The sequence below is a fragment of the Podarcis liolepis genome (genome assembly GCF_965112155.1).
Source record: "Podarcis liolepis genome assembly, chromosome: 17".
Lineage (NCBI taxonomy): Eukaryota > Metazoa > Chordata > Lepidosauria > Squamata > Lacertidae > Podarcis > Podarcis liolepis.
Genome location: NC_139571.1, coordinates 34,515,455 through 34,532,052, shown reverse-complemented (window position 1 = coordinate 34,532,052; position 16,598 = coordinate 34,515,455). Strand labels below are relative to the sequence as shown.

General features: G+C 49.8%; 1 protein-coding gene across 2 annotated transcripts in view; it reads left to right on the top strand.

Moving 5' to 3' along the window:
• Positions 1-9,097: 9,097 nt before the first annotated feature.
• FAM131B (family with sequence similarity 131 member B) overlaps positions 9,098-16,598 on the top strand; it is a 48,633-nt gene continuing 41,132 nt past the window's right edge. The window contains exon 1 of one of the 2 annotated variants that reach the window (XM_083481539.1): positions 9,098-9,222. In XM_083481539.1, the coding sequence (XP_083337665.1) occupies positions 9,195-9,222 (28 nt within the window). In that variant the 5' untranslated portion in view covers positions 9,098-9,194. Of the gene's footprint in view, positions 9,223-9,525; positions 9,623-16,598 lie in introns of those variants that run through there. The other variant, XM_083481540.1, reaches the window with a different exon arrangement.

Sequence of the window (16,598 nt, the reverse complement as noted above, 5' to 3'; positions counted from 1 at the left end):
ATTTATTTCCTTAAACTAGATTCACTGAGCTTGCTCTGCAACTGATCTGCAAGCCTAAATTAACACAGAACAAGCTTGTTCAGCAAGGGTGGTGAATACATCCTTAGAGGACAAAAAATTGTATGTCTCATCTTATCCAGCCACACATTCATATGAGAACATTGCGCTGAATATGACCTCTAAGGACTTGGCGGAGTCCAGTGTAGCTACAGAATGGTTGATTCAAGAAACCAGCATTAACTTCAGATCAGTGTCTGTGTGAGCAGGCTGGTGTACAATTTAGTTGCAATATGAGCTATGCTCAACTATCCCAGAACGGACATTGTACAAATAATCAGGTACTGCTTCATCTCCACAGCATGAGACTTTCGGCCCTGGCTGGATGTGTTCCTGGAGGTTTCATAGCATGATGTCACGGCTATAGATTTCATGCATTCCTGGGGAATCTGTAGTCTCGTTGGTTTTGGAAAAACAAAGACACGAAGAGAACTAACAAAGAGCCAATAACACCAGTGATTCCTGGAACAAGTCTCTGTGATGTCCCTCCTTTCCCCCGCCCTGGTTATTTGCAGTGCAAATATGTCCTGGAAAGATGTCTACCATTCTTGGGAGACTTCAGAACAGCAGAAAAAGGAATTATCCACTTTTCAGAATCAAAGGGATTAGATTATAATGAAGTAGTTTATGGGATAGGGGAGAGATACACATGGTCTTGGTGACTTAAGTCACATTAGTCTGCACAGCACGACACGCAGCAGCCGTGGTCAGGATCAGTTTCCTCGTAAGCAGCATACCAGGGGCTTCCAGACTGTTGCTGTTTTGGACAGGATTCTGTCACGTAACTAGCAAATTCAAGTTGCGCAACTATAGTTCACTGGAAGGTCTTGTGCAACAAGCCAGCTTCCCCCAAAGGTCAGATTTTTTTTTGTGATAAGTAAAATGACTTGAAAGAGTACTGGGAATCGTAGGAGAACACTTGCTTTGGTGAAACTGTCACCCGACTTCCCCCTCAAACAAATCAGAGGGTGTAATGTACTGAGTTGAATAGGATCCAAAAGGCAGCAGTCTGATTGGTCCTAGAACAATAGGATCCAGAATGCAGCAGTCGGATTGGTCCTGGAACAATAGGATCCAGAATGCAACAGTCTGATTGGTCCTAGAACAATAGGATCCAGAATGCAGCAGTCTGATTGGTTCTAGAACAATAGGATTCAGAATGCAACAGTCTGATTGGTCCTAGAACAATAGGATCCAGAATGCAACAGTCTGATTGGTCCTAGAACAATAGGATTCAGAATGCAACAGTCTGATTGGTCCTAGAACAATAGGATCCAGAATGCAGCAGTCGGATTGGTCCACAGGAGCCACCCAATCCAGCTCCAGGTGGAAGGGAATCCGCAACCTGATAGGCCTACAGGAGAATCCCAGAACTAGCCAATCACGTGGGGCCCATTGTGTAAATAATGTTTATAAGGCAGACATTCTGGGGGAACTTCCATTCCTCCTCACCACTATGAGCTGAATAAAGAGTATGAAATCCACTCTTGACTCCGAGTATATTTCAGAGTGGATGTTCATTAAATAGCAAACATTGTATACTCTCCCTGCAAGCCAATCAGGATGAATGCTCATTATTTAGGTTCCCCGGAAGTGGCCTAACATGCAAAAACGCATAAAGCTTAACAAATGTTAAACGCAAACAAAACACACAAAGCAACCTCAAAACAACTATAAAAGTGGACAGTTTAAAACAGCTGCAGAATCTAAAGGCTGAGAATGCAGCAGAGTTAAGGCTCCTTCCCAGTGGAAGTTTTAACACTAATGGGTCATTTCAGACCTTCCACAAATCCCTGTTTCAGTCACCGATTTTCATTGTCACTCTGCTGCTTGGTGTCCACATCAGCGGACAGAGCTTGGTGGTATATGCATCTGGAGGCGCCAGGTATACAAGTATTTCTACACCTGTGTCTGCACATCTTTTTTCTTTTTAACATTTTGCAATTGGCAAAATGGAGGCTCGTGCATTTTTCAAGGTGGCTGAGCAATATCCATGCCTGTTTGGGTTTTTAACAGAAGTTAAACATGGATGTCTTGAACAAGAGTGATATCTATGTAAAACTCACACAAGAGTGATAAAGAGGCCTTGCACAAGACGCGGGTGGCGCTGTGGTCCAAAAGAAGTCTTTTGAGTTACACATAAATCTTCATCAGTCAGAATGGAAAATCAAAATGCCAGCCCATACTTATTATTTTTTAGTTAATCCAGGTTACTTCTTCCTGTGAAAAACCCATTAAGTAAAAACAATGGACTATACATCTGCAGGGACGCGGGTGGCGCTGTGGGTTAAACCACAGAGCCTAGGACTTGCCTATCAGAAGGTCGGCGGTTCGAATCCCCGCGATGGGGTGAGCTCCCGTTGCTCGGTCCCAGTTCCTGCCAACCTAGCAGTTTGAAAGCACGTCAAAGTGCAAGTAGATAAATAGGTACCGCTCCGACGGGAAGGTAAATGGTGTTTCCGTGCACTGCTCTGGTTCGCCAGAAGCACCTTAGCCATGCTGGCCACATGACCCGGAAGCTGTCTGTGGACAAACGCCGGCTCCCTTGGTCTGTAGAGCGAGATGAGCGCACAACCCCAGAGTCATCCAAAAGTGGACCTAACGGTCAGGGGTACCTTTACCTTTACCTTAAAGACAGATGTCTTGAACAAGAGTGATATTTGTGTAAAACTCACACAAGAGTGATAAAGAGGCCTTGCACAAGACCTCTGTTTTGTTTGTTTGTTTGTTTGTTTGTTTGTTTGTTTGTTTGTTTAAAACCAACCCAATGTATGCACTATGATTACAAACCCTGAGGCAATTCCCCATTTGTGAATGTGAATGTGTGAATGTGAAAGAAGAGGTCCTCAAGCTTTGGCTGTTGAAATTCAAACATGTCTTCAGCCTGTCGTGATTGGTGGAAATAGGCCTTTGGGCTGTCTGAAACAAAATGGCTGGTTGTGCTCTGGTGAGGAGCAGACAGAAGTTGGGGTATATGGCATGCCCACTGAAACATCACCACATATATGATGAACCACCCCCCCAAAATAAAAAAGTCCCAACCCACCACAAACAATATTCCACATCAGCAGTGACTGTAGATGTACAACGGATGGTGCTTGCTTTTTGAAATTTCCACAGAAAGGGGCAATTCAGATTAAATGCTTAAAAATCTGGCATTTCGGTGACAAAGCCATTGTGGCACAGCTGCACAGAACTTGTGCGCGTGAGCGGCACTCCTTCCACAACAAACTCCCACCCAAGTTCAGTTACCCACTGCCTCACTGGCTATCTCTGAGACTCAGATGGACAGATCTGCTCTGACCACTTCAGCCGGCCAGGATGGGCAAGGCCTAGAACCTCAAAGCAACCTGTGCACATCCTCAGGGAGAACAAACCGAAATATATCCATTGCAACATGGACAGATGGTGCCATAGCAGCTCCCACCTCTGACCGTGCTCCCAAAGTGGAACCCAGGCATTTTTAGAGCATTTCTGTGCAACATCTGCTTCGGTCGGGACTGAAATACACACACAGGCAGAAATATTTGGAGCTGTGCGGGGCTGCCCCATGTGGCGGGCCGCTGAACTGCATGTTGCAGCAACTGCATAAGTAGTTTGATATGCTCATAACCCACTAACACAGCTTCCTGATCCGTAAGCATCAAGACTTCTCTGAGCTCTTGTGTTTCTGCATCTTTTGATTGCTCTTTGCTTCTTGTTCTTCTCTACCTTTATTTCTGGTTGTCCCTTGTTCCTGATTGGCTTTGTCCCATGGTTCCTGGCTCACCTGGTTGCAGGCCCATGGCCCAGCCCCATCGGGTTCCTTACAAGTTGAGCATTGGCACAGGTAAGCATCCAGACACAACGCTAGCTTTAAAACCACATCAGTGTCCCTAAAAGCAATCAGCATCTCAGCACTGTTTGGCGGAACGACAGGGTACAAACGGAAGAAGCAAATACACGAAATGACTTGGGCATTTGAACTGCCAAATAGTCTCCATCATCTGACCTGGTCCTGAACGTCCTGTGTGAAATAGCTAGTAGCCACCAGCCCTCAAATGACATTGAGCAAGCACCTCCTAGCCTTTAGTTCCTATTGAAGAATCACAGTTGGCTCTTGAACTTGACACAACATATTTATCTGGTGTTGTGCCTAGTCCCAGGGCTGAGGTTGGATGGTTCAATGCAACTGTGCCCTGCATGAAGTGATAGTTGTGAGGTAGGAGAGTTGGGGGGAAAATTTCACATCTGGCAACCTTGGGTTTCAGAAAGTATATAGGTAAAGGTAAAGGGACCCCTGACCATTAGGTCCAATCGTGGCCGACTCTGGCGTTGTGGTGCTCATCTCGCTTTATTGGCCGAGGGAGCTGGCGTACAGCTTCTGGGTTATGTGGCCAGCATGACTAAGCTGCTTCTGGTGAACCAGAGCAGCGCACGGAAACGCCGTTTACCTTCCCGCCGGAGTGGTACCTATTTATCTACTTACACTTTGACGTTCTTTCAAACTGCTGCTAGGTTGGCAGGAGCAGGGACCGAGCAACGGGAGCTCACCCCATGGCGGGGATTCGAACCACTGACCTTCTGATCAGCAAGTCCTAGGCTCTGTGGTTTAACTCACAGCGCCACCCACGTCCCAGTATATAGGTAAGGTAAAGGTACCCCTGCCCGTACGGGCCAGTCGTGACTGACTCTAGGGTTGTGCGCTCATCTCACTTAAGAGGCCAGGAGCCGGCGCCGTCTGAAGACACTTCCGGGTCATGTGGCCAGCGTGACGAAGCTGCAACTGGCGAGCCAGCACCAGTGCCGCACACGGAAACGCCATTTACCTTCCTGCTATAAAGCGGTACCTATTTATCTACTTGCACTTAGGGGTGCTTTCGAACTGCTAGGTGGGCAGGAGCTGGGACCGAACGACGGGAGCTCACCCCACTGTGGGGATTCGAACTGCCAATCTTACGATCAGCAAGTCCTAGGCACTGAGGTTTTACCCACAGCGCCACCCGCGTCCCAGTATATAGGTAGATGAGTCTAAAAAGCCCGGGACACAAATTTTCACAGCCCTCTAGCGGCAATCCAACCATCTGGTAATTTCAAACTTGCTTGCTCAGGATTCCGGCAAATTGGGAGGTGATGACAAATTTGGAACCTTGCCTTGACCTCGAAGCAGATGTGCAGTCTCCACAATATGTACATGGGACAAAATCTTGCAGCTACGTCACAAATGGCAGCCATCAAGTGTGGCAAACTCTCACCATGATGCACAAGAAAGGATGAACTGAAATTTTAAATGTCCCATAAACAAGAGAAGAAATCTGAACCACTCTCCCGATGTGGGAGAGACATGTTTTGTTGTAGCTGAGGCAGATGTTGTGCTGTTGCAGATGCACCGTGGTTTCTTCTCCCTGAGCTCCTCCCAGCACAATTCACTGAGAGTAGGATTTTTAAAAACCAGGCACTATTTCTGTTAAGTTGTGGGTGAACATATCACACGACACAGCGATTCTTCAAACAGCTCTTGTTTATTCACAGGCCAGAACAGAACAGAACTGAAGTGTTCAGCCAGCCTGCTTATATAGAGCTCCTCTAGAACGCAACAGTAACCATTTCCTGTAACTAACCAATCACTGAACGTCACTTTCGATCCCTTATTTGCATATGTGGACCTGAACTATCTACAGTATCCCCCTGCTGGCCCAGGGTGAGAACTTCAGTACATAACAATTTCGGCTATGGCTTCAGGTAACACCTGAACTGGCTCAAACATAGGAAAGAAATCAATGTTCAGCAATAGTATGCCTGATTATTATTAAAGATGACATCAGCTGGAACTGTGGCCCAGGGTTGAGAATGTGTCTGTGCATAAGATCATGCACTTTTCCCAATGGTTGTATACCAACTCCAGTGCCAGAGGGTGGAAGACTAAAAATTGCAGGAGCTGGAAAAAAAATATGAGTGGCAAGCTTGCTGTGGTGCTCAGGTCTTGCTTGCATGAGGGACTAGATGAGCCTTTGGTCTGATCCAGTAGAACTCGTCTTATGCTCGTGTTATAGGAACATTGGTGAACTCACTTGTCCATCTAGCCAAGACTGTCTATCCTGTCTGGCAGCGGCTCAACAAAATCTCAGATTGATCCCGAGACCTGTCCAAATATGTGCTGTGCTACTGAGCTACCTATGCCACATATACCCCACAACTCTGTTCAGTGCTGCCCCCACCCCGGCTTTTTGTAGTTTGGCAATGGGAGAAGGATGAACTTAACAGGCTCCTTTCTCATTGCTGTGATTAAAACAGTATTTGGGCTGTACCACTCGTTCTTAAGTGTACACCTTCAGAACAAAAATAATAAAACGAAACGGGCATGTTAAGGAGTTAAGTTTAGGACACTTCTTCCTAGCAAGGAGCTTTCAATGGGGAAGGATCCCGTTGGAAACAGAACAAAGTCCGCACTAAAGTTGTGGGTCCAATTGCTCAACATGGTCATGCCTGCTAGCAGAGCAATAACAGTTGTATTTGCAAGCTTTCGAAATGTTTGGTTTGTTGACCTTCATTCACCAGATGTCTCTCCCCAGCTATCGCACCATTGGAATAGCAATGCTCATTAACTTGGGGAGGCAGCCCCCTCAAATATTGTATGGGGGGGGGGCAAAGGAATTGGCGCCTATGGTCCTGGGGCAATCACCACCCTGCTGGGGGATCTGTGAAAGGGCATTGTGTGGGGAGGTCATGCGCACCTGTGGGTTCTGGCCAAGGCAAGACTCTGCCCCAATATATCTGTCAGTGTTTCAGGGGGCCTCTTTCGCCTCCCCCCCCCCCCCGCAAGAGACTAACAGGGCTGCTGTCTCTCTGGCACTGGGCCTGCAGGCCCCAACACCCCCACCCACCAAGGCCCCACGTGGAGGGCTAAGGGCTGCCGGCAGGTCTCCCGAGCGTTCCCCGAAGATCAGGTCGCTGGAGGAGGGGCACCTTTGGACCGGATCGACAGCGTGGAGCTGCTCTGGTCGTCCCGGCTGTAGCTCGCTCCAGTGGCTTAGCGTGGGGGGTGCAGGGGGGGCCGGTCGCAACATCTGGGGGGCGCGCTCGCACTCGCAGCTCTCTGCCCCTACCTGGCTCCACGGGTTAGGGGGCGCAAATTACTTGCCTTGCCCCGGGTGCTGACAACCCACGCTACGCCACTGGCTCGCTCCTCCCTCCCCGTCCCGGCCGCCCCCGCCCTCCTCCAATCTCTCCGTCAGATCTGCCTGCTGGTTCCCGGCTCCCGAGCGCGTGCCGGGGATCCCCTCCTCCGCGCCGCGCTACTCCCTCCCGCCCTCCCCGCGGACGCTCCGTCTGGCACGGGCAGGAACCCCCCTCGCACGCGCCGCAGACAATGCGATGGATGCCGCGCCGTCCACTGCGGGTGTGGTGCGCGCTCGGAGGCGCCGCTGCACTTCCCGGCGGCGGACGCGAGGAGGCTTCGGCGCACGCGCCTCCTTCGGGGTCGGAGGCGCAGAGCCACCAAAAGAAAAAAAGCGGCCCCAGCTCACTATCCCTCCCCGCGCACCTTGCGTCTGCCCGGGGCAAAGAGGGCTTGCCAGGAGTGCCAACTTGGATAAAATAATTGGGGGGGGGGCAGGTAAAGCCCCACCTGGTATAATCGATCGTTTGGTGCCATGCACGCACAACTATTTGAATGGCAATGCCCGTCAGCTGGGGGGGGGGGATAAAATATTTGAGAGGGCTGCCCTCCACCAAGTTGATAGGCATTGCAAGTCAAATAGTGCGCGTGCACCCCGCCATGCGATCGATTATGGGGGCGGGGCTTACCCACTTCCCCAATATTTCATTCAAGTGGGCACCCCTACGCTCCAATATTTTATTGGGGGTCCCTCGGCCCCTAGGCGTTGGCTGCTATGGGACGTGCGATGCCCGGGAGCTGGCCTCGCCTATCCCTCTCGCGCCCTCTGTCCCGACGGGCCTCGCTGTTCCTCTCCTGCAGCGCCCTCCTGCGCCCGTCGACTCGCGTTAGGCGTGGGCTTCCTCGCCGGCGAAGGCCGAAGACGACTGCAGTCGTAGCCGCTCTCCGCCGGCTGCCCTTCAGTGCGCAGTGCCCTCTCCCGGGAGCCAGGTGGGCGCACGCACAGGCGCCGCAGCCGCAGCCGACCAGCGGCGGCTCTGCTTCTGGACAGGTGCGGATTACGACGCCTGCTGGACTCTCCTCCCCGACCCTTGACCCGAGGCGACGACCCTGGCGTCTCGTCTGAGCCCCCGCCACGATGCCACCGTAGAGTTGGACGGGACCTCCAGGGTCGTCTAGTCCAACCCCCTGCAATACAGAAACCTCGAGTGAAGCATCCGTGGCAGATGGCCGCCACACCACCTCCTAGGGAGGAGAAAACGCAACAACCCGTGTTGGCTTTCTCCACCCACCCGCGCGCTCCGTTTGCTCCTCGGTGCCGCTTCGTACGGCGGCATGCCTCAAAATGGCCCCCTGGTAAAGAGCGGAGACCCGCTCTGCATTCTCGTGTGAACGTGCCAACACGCCGCTTTGCAGCTTCTCCTCTCCACCCACCTGCCCCCCCCGGCATGGCAGGGCGTGTACCAGGCCGGCTGCTAGCTGGCTGCCAGGCAGCCCCCCCCCCCGCAGCATCAGCGCGCGTCTCCTTGCCGCCTTGCGCTCCTCGCCCGCTCCCTCCTTCCTCCCGCCGCGGCTCCGGCTCAGCCAATGGCAGCGGCGCGCCGGGCTCGGGAGCTGTTTACCCAATCTGAGCCCTCCTCCCTCCTCGCCTCCCTCCCTCGTGAGCCCCGGGAGCATCTTCCTTCCACCGAGCCGGGCAGAGAGCGAGGGAGACGGCAGGCAGGCGGGCGGGCGGGCGGGCAGGAGGCGGGTCTGGCTGCTCGTCGGGGAAGCGTCTCGCGCGGCTCCCTCGGGGCGCCTCGGCCTGCCGGGCTCGCGCGCGCCTTCGCCCCTCGGCGCGGGGATGAGCAGCCCTGCGGGGCCCCCGGCGGGCCGCCCTGGGGACTCGCCGTGACGGAGCCCCCGCTCCGCAGCCCCGCTCCCGCCGCCGCCGCCTTCTGCTTCGGTGCGCACAGGCTGCGGCGGCCGCTTCCCCCGCCGCCTGCTGCACCTGCTCCTGCGCGCCCTCCCCGACGAGGGAGCCCCGCGGGCCGGAGGAAGGATGGGTTGCATCGGCTCCAGGACTGTCGGTAAGGAGGGGCGGAGAAGCGCCGCGGCGAGCCAGGCGGGGAAGAAGGGGCCTTGGGCTGGAAGGGCCGTCTGCCCCCGTCTGGAAGAATGGGGAGGGGGTCTCGCTGGCTGGCCGCACGTCTGGAGTGCGGGGTCTCCCCTTTGCAGCCCGGGCTGCTTTTCACCTGCTGCCATGATGCGAGCCCCCCATCCCCAAGGGGTTGGCAGCGGCGGCAGGCGCCCTCGGAGGCAGGAGGTGTGCTTCCCTGTGACAAGGAGAGGATAGTCACCGCCTCCGTCTTCCCCCAGGAATGCCCGTAGCTTGCTGGCCTAGGTGCCTTTGGCGTGGAGATGGATGGAGAAAGCCTTGATGTAAAGAATAAGGAAGGACAGTGGCCAGACCATTCCACCACTCCTTGAGTGAGTTTCCCACCAGCGCCTGGGTTGCCAGCTGATCCCTTCCCCTCCCCTTCGTGGTTATTGTTATCAGATTCTCCATATCACTGCAGTGATGGCTGCTCATCCCTCCCTCCCCGTGGCTGCCCACGCCTCAGCAGAAGGAGCAGCCACTGGATCCCTCCCACAAGACCGGAGCGCCTTGCCAAGGGCACCCCCGCTTGCTTCTGCTATACAGCTCCTCGCATCCCTCTAGAATCGAATGGCACCCGCCCACCACTGGTCCCCAGTGGGGTTTACGGGCTGCAGCCTCAGGCATTTCCAAAGAATTGCAAAAGCGAAAAGGACATATTCTGGGATGAGTCTTTGCAAAGGCCCTTCCAGGCACGAGGCGTATCAGGGTGGGCTTGGGTACCACTTAAGAGGCGTCCAGGCTGGGCTTTTGACCCATGTGCCACAACCTTCCAGAAAGGCTGAGTGCAAAAGGGAGGAAGATGCAGAAAATTGGTTGGATGAGTATTGCCCAGGAAAGCCATCCCAGTGGATTGTGCCCCACCCACATTGTCCATTAGTGGTGGTGCTGCCATTTAGCTTTTCCGACTCTGGCACTGAAATGCTTTTCACCCAAAAGCTCGGCCTCTTTCCCCCTGTGTGATGTTTGGCATATCAGTTAAATTACTCTTCCGCGTTTGTTTAACATTCCTTCCCTGCCAGATCTCAGGGGCTCGTGGTGCATTGCAATATAGATCCCGTTTCACCCTCACGACGCAAGAGTAAATTAGACAGAGGCAGCAATTGCAACTGCACTTGCCAGTCCCTTCACAGACTCTTGTTATTTCCAAGCAAACATGCTCAGGAATGCCATGACTTGCCCGTTGCGTTGCCCACCCAATGAACTTGGTGGCTTGGCAGAGATTTGAAGGTGTCCTGACTGACTGACTGCATCTCTTCCTTCTTCCTAGTAACCAATACATCTCCTCCCCGTATCTACACTTCAGAAAGCATAGCAGTCGTCAGCAGGGAATTGGTGCTTTCTTGAATAAGGTGTCAAGAGGACATTATAGGTAGCAATTTGTTCGGAGGCTATGGAAGCCTTGCTTCCCCCAGATTCATGGCACCTGCTTAATAGGTACAGTACCTGTGGCCTCAGTATGGGCAGTGACACAAGAGACCTGAGAACCCTCACCCCTTAAATGTGCTATATAGGAACATAGGAAGCTGACTTACACTAAGATCATTTATCTAGCCCAGTGTTGCTGGCTGACTGGCAGTGCCTCTCCAGGGTTTAAGGTGGGTCTGTCCCAGCCGTACCTTGAGATGCCAGGGGTAGAACATGGAACCTTCTGTGCATGAAGTAGGTGTTCCACTGCCGAGCTTCCACAACATACAGTGTGTTGTGCCACGTACTAAGGATGCGGTCCTGCGTTGCTGAAATGGTGTTGTACCCTGAAATGAGTTGTACCCTAATTTTTTCTCTAATGTCAGAGTTTTCTTCTAGCAATGCTAGTGTTGGTATTCTGCTATACCCTTCCTTGGAAGTAAGATCTCATGACTTTGCCAGTGTAGGGAATCTGGTGACTCTTACTAGTGGCCCTAACCTTTGGTGGCAGAGCGGGAGACAACCAAATCTGGATCGATAAGCCCCAGGTAGGAGCCATTCATTAATGCAACAGCTCAACAGCTGTCTTGCGAAGCTTCTGTTCCCTTCAGTGAGGCTTACGTAGGAGAGCTTTCAGTGCTGCATCCCCGTGAATGGCGTCTAGGTATTTCCTGTCTCCGTCACTCAAATGCTTAGACTGACCTTTATTCTAAAATTTCAATATTTTGTAAAGTGACTGTTGTAGTGTTAAATGTATGCATTTGACAGCCAACAGAACGTTGAGCTGTAGGGATGGAAGTATTTTGGACTTAGTTTTAAGGTGTCCCACCAGATCTCAAGGAAGCACCTTCACATTGGGTGATCCCTTGCTTATTAGCATGTTAGGATCCCCTTGAAAAGTTGCCCATGCACCTGATGAAGCAGCATCATTTGCAAAAAAACACCCAAAAAACCCACCCTGTTGCCATCATAAAGGCGTCAGACTACCAAGTTGACATAGGATTTTTTACTGGTTTTGCTGTGACACACTAAAGGCAAGCATATATTAAAGTCAACTGGTTGCTGCTTCTGATTGAAACTACTTGTGAAAATTGGGGGAGGGCGTGATTTGCAGCAGAAAAGTGACAGAGAGGAATGCTTGCAGTGATATCTTACCCATGGCTATTAAGAAGTATGTCTCATTTGAGTGGGACTTTTCCCCAGGAGTGTATAGGATTGCATCCCTAACCCTTTCCCCCATGTACTGCTTTCCCCATGTTTGCAAGGGTTTAGAAGGGCTGATAGGCAGGTAGGCTAAAACATCTGGACTGCTCTTAAAGGCTATCTTAAAGGCTGTGAAAGAGCTTTCACAATGCACTGGTAGCTATTGTCCATGCTGTGCACATCCATCCCACGATTGCCTTTAGATAAATAGATCTGATAGGTTTTTATAGTGCCTTGACATTCTGTCACACCATATCCTGCAACCAATGGGTATAGTTGGAGTATGTTGCTTTTGTTTATTTGTCTTTCAGATTCTAATGTGTTAAGCTGAAAATAGCAACATATTTATGGGAGGTGATCTACAACCGGTTTGAGCCAAGGGGTGGTCGAACAAAGGGATGAATGTTAACACCATGGGTAATAATGACATTGTCATTCACACAGGTATAAACAAAATCTGGAATATAGGCTAACCCAGTGTTCCCCAGCCTCGTGTCCTCTGGATGTTTTGGACAACAGTTCCCATCAGCCCCAGCCAGCATTACCGGTAGTCAAGGATGATGGGTGCTGTAGTCCAAAAAGATCTACTGGTATATAGAGCAGTTCATTGGGTAAGGCTGGACTAACCTGTGGCCCTGCAGGTGATGTTAGGCTGCAACCAGTAATCCCTGATCATAGGCTGTGCTGACTGATTGAAGTTAGAGTCCAACAATATCTGGAGAGTCACCAGTTAGCCACTCCAGGCCTCAAATGAGATGCAGTCTGAATTTCTGGTAAGAATGGAGTGCCACCATTAGCCATGGATTCCTATGGTAGCATTGCTCTGTTTCTTGAGAAATCTCTGTGGTGCAAACCATCTGGATGTGAGAGTGGGGGAACAAGTTAATTCTTCACAAAAATTGCCAGTAAGGACTGTGACGGTAGTCATTGTGTGTGACTCTAGATCTTCTCCTAGATCTCTGGTAGTGATGGGAAGCCTATGGCTCAAGAGACCATATGCACCCCTAGATCTAATGTGATTCATGTGGAAAGTGAATCATGTGACTTTGGTATCACTGACCACCAGCTGCAGCACACAACCCCAGAGGTATAACCCCTGAGGGAATGTGTCCTGGGGGGGGGGGGGGAGGAAGGTTCTCCATCTTTGACCTACTCTCATCATGCTAACTTCAGCTCTCCCAAATCTTGCTTGTCTCTGGCCCAATAATACTTTCTGTTCTGTTGTCAGGTGAGCAATAAATTACACAGAGTAAGTGAAGTTAACTTTGTAATAGAAGAAACAAGACTGCTCAGTAATGCCAGGCCTAAAGAGCACAGCACCTCTTCCCAGTAGGTCTTGCCCCATGAGGCAGTTGTGGGGAGTGAAGCTCCTCGCCTTCCCACAGCTGCCTAAGACTTGTGGTTATCCCGGGTGCTTCCCAAGCAATCTGAGACTCAGCCGGCACTCCTGTCTCTGCTCCTCCCTCTCTTCATACTTCTTCTGGACCCGGGAGACCAGTGGGGAAGGGAGCTTGTTGCAGCAGGGGTGGGAGACACCCTGGTTTCTTCACCAGGTAGACTCATCTCTGCCTCTTGGCCTCCCTCCTCTTCAGCTTCTGCCTCTGATTCTGGTCCCTAAGCCCTGATACCTCTTCCAACACCTCCTTCTCTCAGTCTTATCCCTCTGACCACTTAATCTTCCCTTGGTGGTTCCACAGCTGGTTCCTCCCACCATTCCTCTGAGTCTACCCAGTCCATGACACATCAACATATGCTTCTGTTTACTCAGAGTAATTGATAATGTCACCTTTTAGTTCCCCCTTCCTGAGTTCTTAAAAGGTGCCAGCTTCCGACACCTTCTCTTCCCAGTCTTCTCCCTCTGACCACTCATCGTTGTCTCACCGCCACTCCCCAGGCTCTAAGCCTTCTTCCTTTGGTGGCTCCCCAACTGGTGCCTCCTACCACTCCTCTGTGCCCAGCCTGTCCCTGGCACCTGTTGAAGCCTTTTCCTTATAGCATTTCAGCACGTAGTCAAAGGTGGCATAGTTCAAGTATATTACCCATTAATCTAAACCAAAACCAGTCTCATCTGTGTCCCCAAACATACTGCACTCTTTCTCTTGCATACGAATCCACAGCATCTGATGATCTTCCTTTCCGTATCACCCACGCATTCTCCTAAAATAACAAGCGCCCTCCCCGGTGACACCCACTCTTGGTTGGCCAAGCATTTAACCGAACTGCTCGTAATTATCTGTTTAGGAGACTTTTAAGGCAAATTAGGACCAAGTGCCTGAAGCAAACAATATTGTGAAGGATCAAGTTTATGCATATTCCCACAAGGGTTCTGCTGTGAATTTGTGTAGAAGAAAGTGGCAGTCATGGATGGTTGATGGCGGTGGAGAAATCCCCCACTTAAAATCTCACCTCTGCCGTGAGCTCCCCTCCTCTGCCTGCAATCTGAAGATCAGAATTCTCCCAAGTGGATGGGGCTTTTTTAATTGAATAAATTTGTTTATGGCTGTGTTGTTGTTGACTTGACTGCAGTTTTCATGCGTACACACCTGTGCTGTCTCTTTCCTTCCCCCCTCCAGATTGACTGCACAACGTTATTGAGTCTGGGTAGAGTAGGACGCATTGCAATGCTCTTGCCTTGCTCAATCTGCCACTGTTTAGTATTCTCAGCTCTGTGGGGGAAGCATAAATCTCTCCGCTGATGCGTCTTTGAAATGCCAAGCTAGTTGGGGGGTTTAACAGCCTCTGAGCAATGTGAACAAGGCTCCTGGTAACATGGGATATGATTCAGAGCTTGCTGTGGGGGTGTGGTTCTCTTCCATTGCGGTCTCCAACTAGTCTCATCACCTGGGAAGCACAGCGGCTGTGAAATGTGAGGACAGCAAAACTGATCATAACCAGGACTGCCAATTTCATGCTTTAGTGTGTGTGTGTGTGTGTGTCTTTCTTCAAAGTAAGTATTGTTGTGTTCAGGTAGGTGTGCGTAGGATTGCACCCTTAATCAGATTCCTTTTCCTGTTAGGTTTTTTTTAAAATAAAAGGAACATAAAATGAAATAAGCAAAAGCAACATGAAACAAAATGACGATGGGAACCGTAGCATAGAAATAAAACCGAAAACAACATTGTTATAAAACTGATGGAAAGAGAAGAAAGCAAATCAAATACTTATTATAGCTTGTTCATAAAGACAAGGTTAGTTTAAGAAACAGAGAGGGCACCTGCTAAATAATGAGCAACAGATCTGCTGGCTTCAAGCGCTAATACAGTAATATAGCACCTTTCTACCCTGTTCGTTTAACTGAGGCTGCAGTCCAGGCACACTTGGGAATAAGTCCCACTGAACTGAGGAAACATACATAGCATGTCACGAGGTCCATTGCTTTTCTAATCCATTTCATTTTCTTCATATTTTCTTGCTTTCCTGTCCTTTGCATGTGTCAACCGGGCAACAAGATGTGTAAGAAAATATTGCTGATAAATTTTTTTATTGAGAAATGTCGCCATATAACTTACGGGTAACACTGCGTTAAGAAGGGATGTTATGGGTGATTCGCTGTATTGTGAAGATCTCATGAGGCACATGAATTCAATGTATGTGTGTGTGTGTAAAAAAGAATCACCTTTGTGTGCTGAAATAACACCTGCAACATGGACCTTAGTTCTGTATTGTCAAATGACAATGGGTTGCATTGGTAATTGGCTTCTAATATTTGTTGCATGTAAGTGAATAAAAAGTGCTGAAGTTTTGAAATATTTTCTGGTCTCTATTCTATCTAAACATCTACCACTTTATTCGCTCTTCCAATAAGGTAGGGTGCACTTCAGATATTTTGGAAAATTCCTCTGGGGATACCTTTTGTTAAAATTCAAACTCTGTCTTTGGTCCAGGTAATATAGGCTTGGATCCACACATCCTGTGGCCCACACAGGAGGTACAGGGTGGGTTGCTGTTACTCCAACCCAACACTACAAATATCCCTTAAGTAGCTAATCTAGAGGATTTCCGAATGCTCTGAAGCTACCGTAGTTTTCATTAGGAGAGAGAGCAGACAGGAGGACATCAGTGAATCCCCCAAATGAGAGGAACTGACTCCAGCTGCTTCTCTGGATCTAACCCACTAAACCTCTGCTAAAAAAAACCAAAAAAAATATCTTTGGAAGTATTGGTAGAAAGGCATGGGTCTTGAACTCACTTTATTCAAGTATTGTAGGAATTAAGACTCTGGTCTCTGAAGGCTTTCGTAGACTCTTGTAGTACATTCAACAAGAAACAATAAAACAAAACATTAAAGCCAGCAGAGCAGCCATAAAAGCAGGGGAGAATTTTTTCATTTTTAATAATTCTTCTTCCAATGAAAGATCTATTGAAATCAGACCATAACTTCATATCATTCTGGACCCCTTTCCAGTGATTGGGCATAATTATTTTTAAGTGCTCTGATTGTCATTATAATAAAATATGTCTAAGTGGTATATATGGGCTTTAGTCAGGGTTGTTTAAAAGCAAGGGTCCTGTGTCTTTTTACCAGAAAGACAGCGAGGTGGGGAAAGAGAATAGAAATCTACTAAGGAAAATAGTTTGGAAGTTATTTAGAAATAGCTTTTGAGGAGGCTGTTGAGCCCTTGCTGTGCTGCCCTGCAAAGGTAGTAGCTTGATGACAAATTGTGTGGGTCTCCACTATGTTAAAAGATGCAGTGCCGG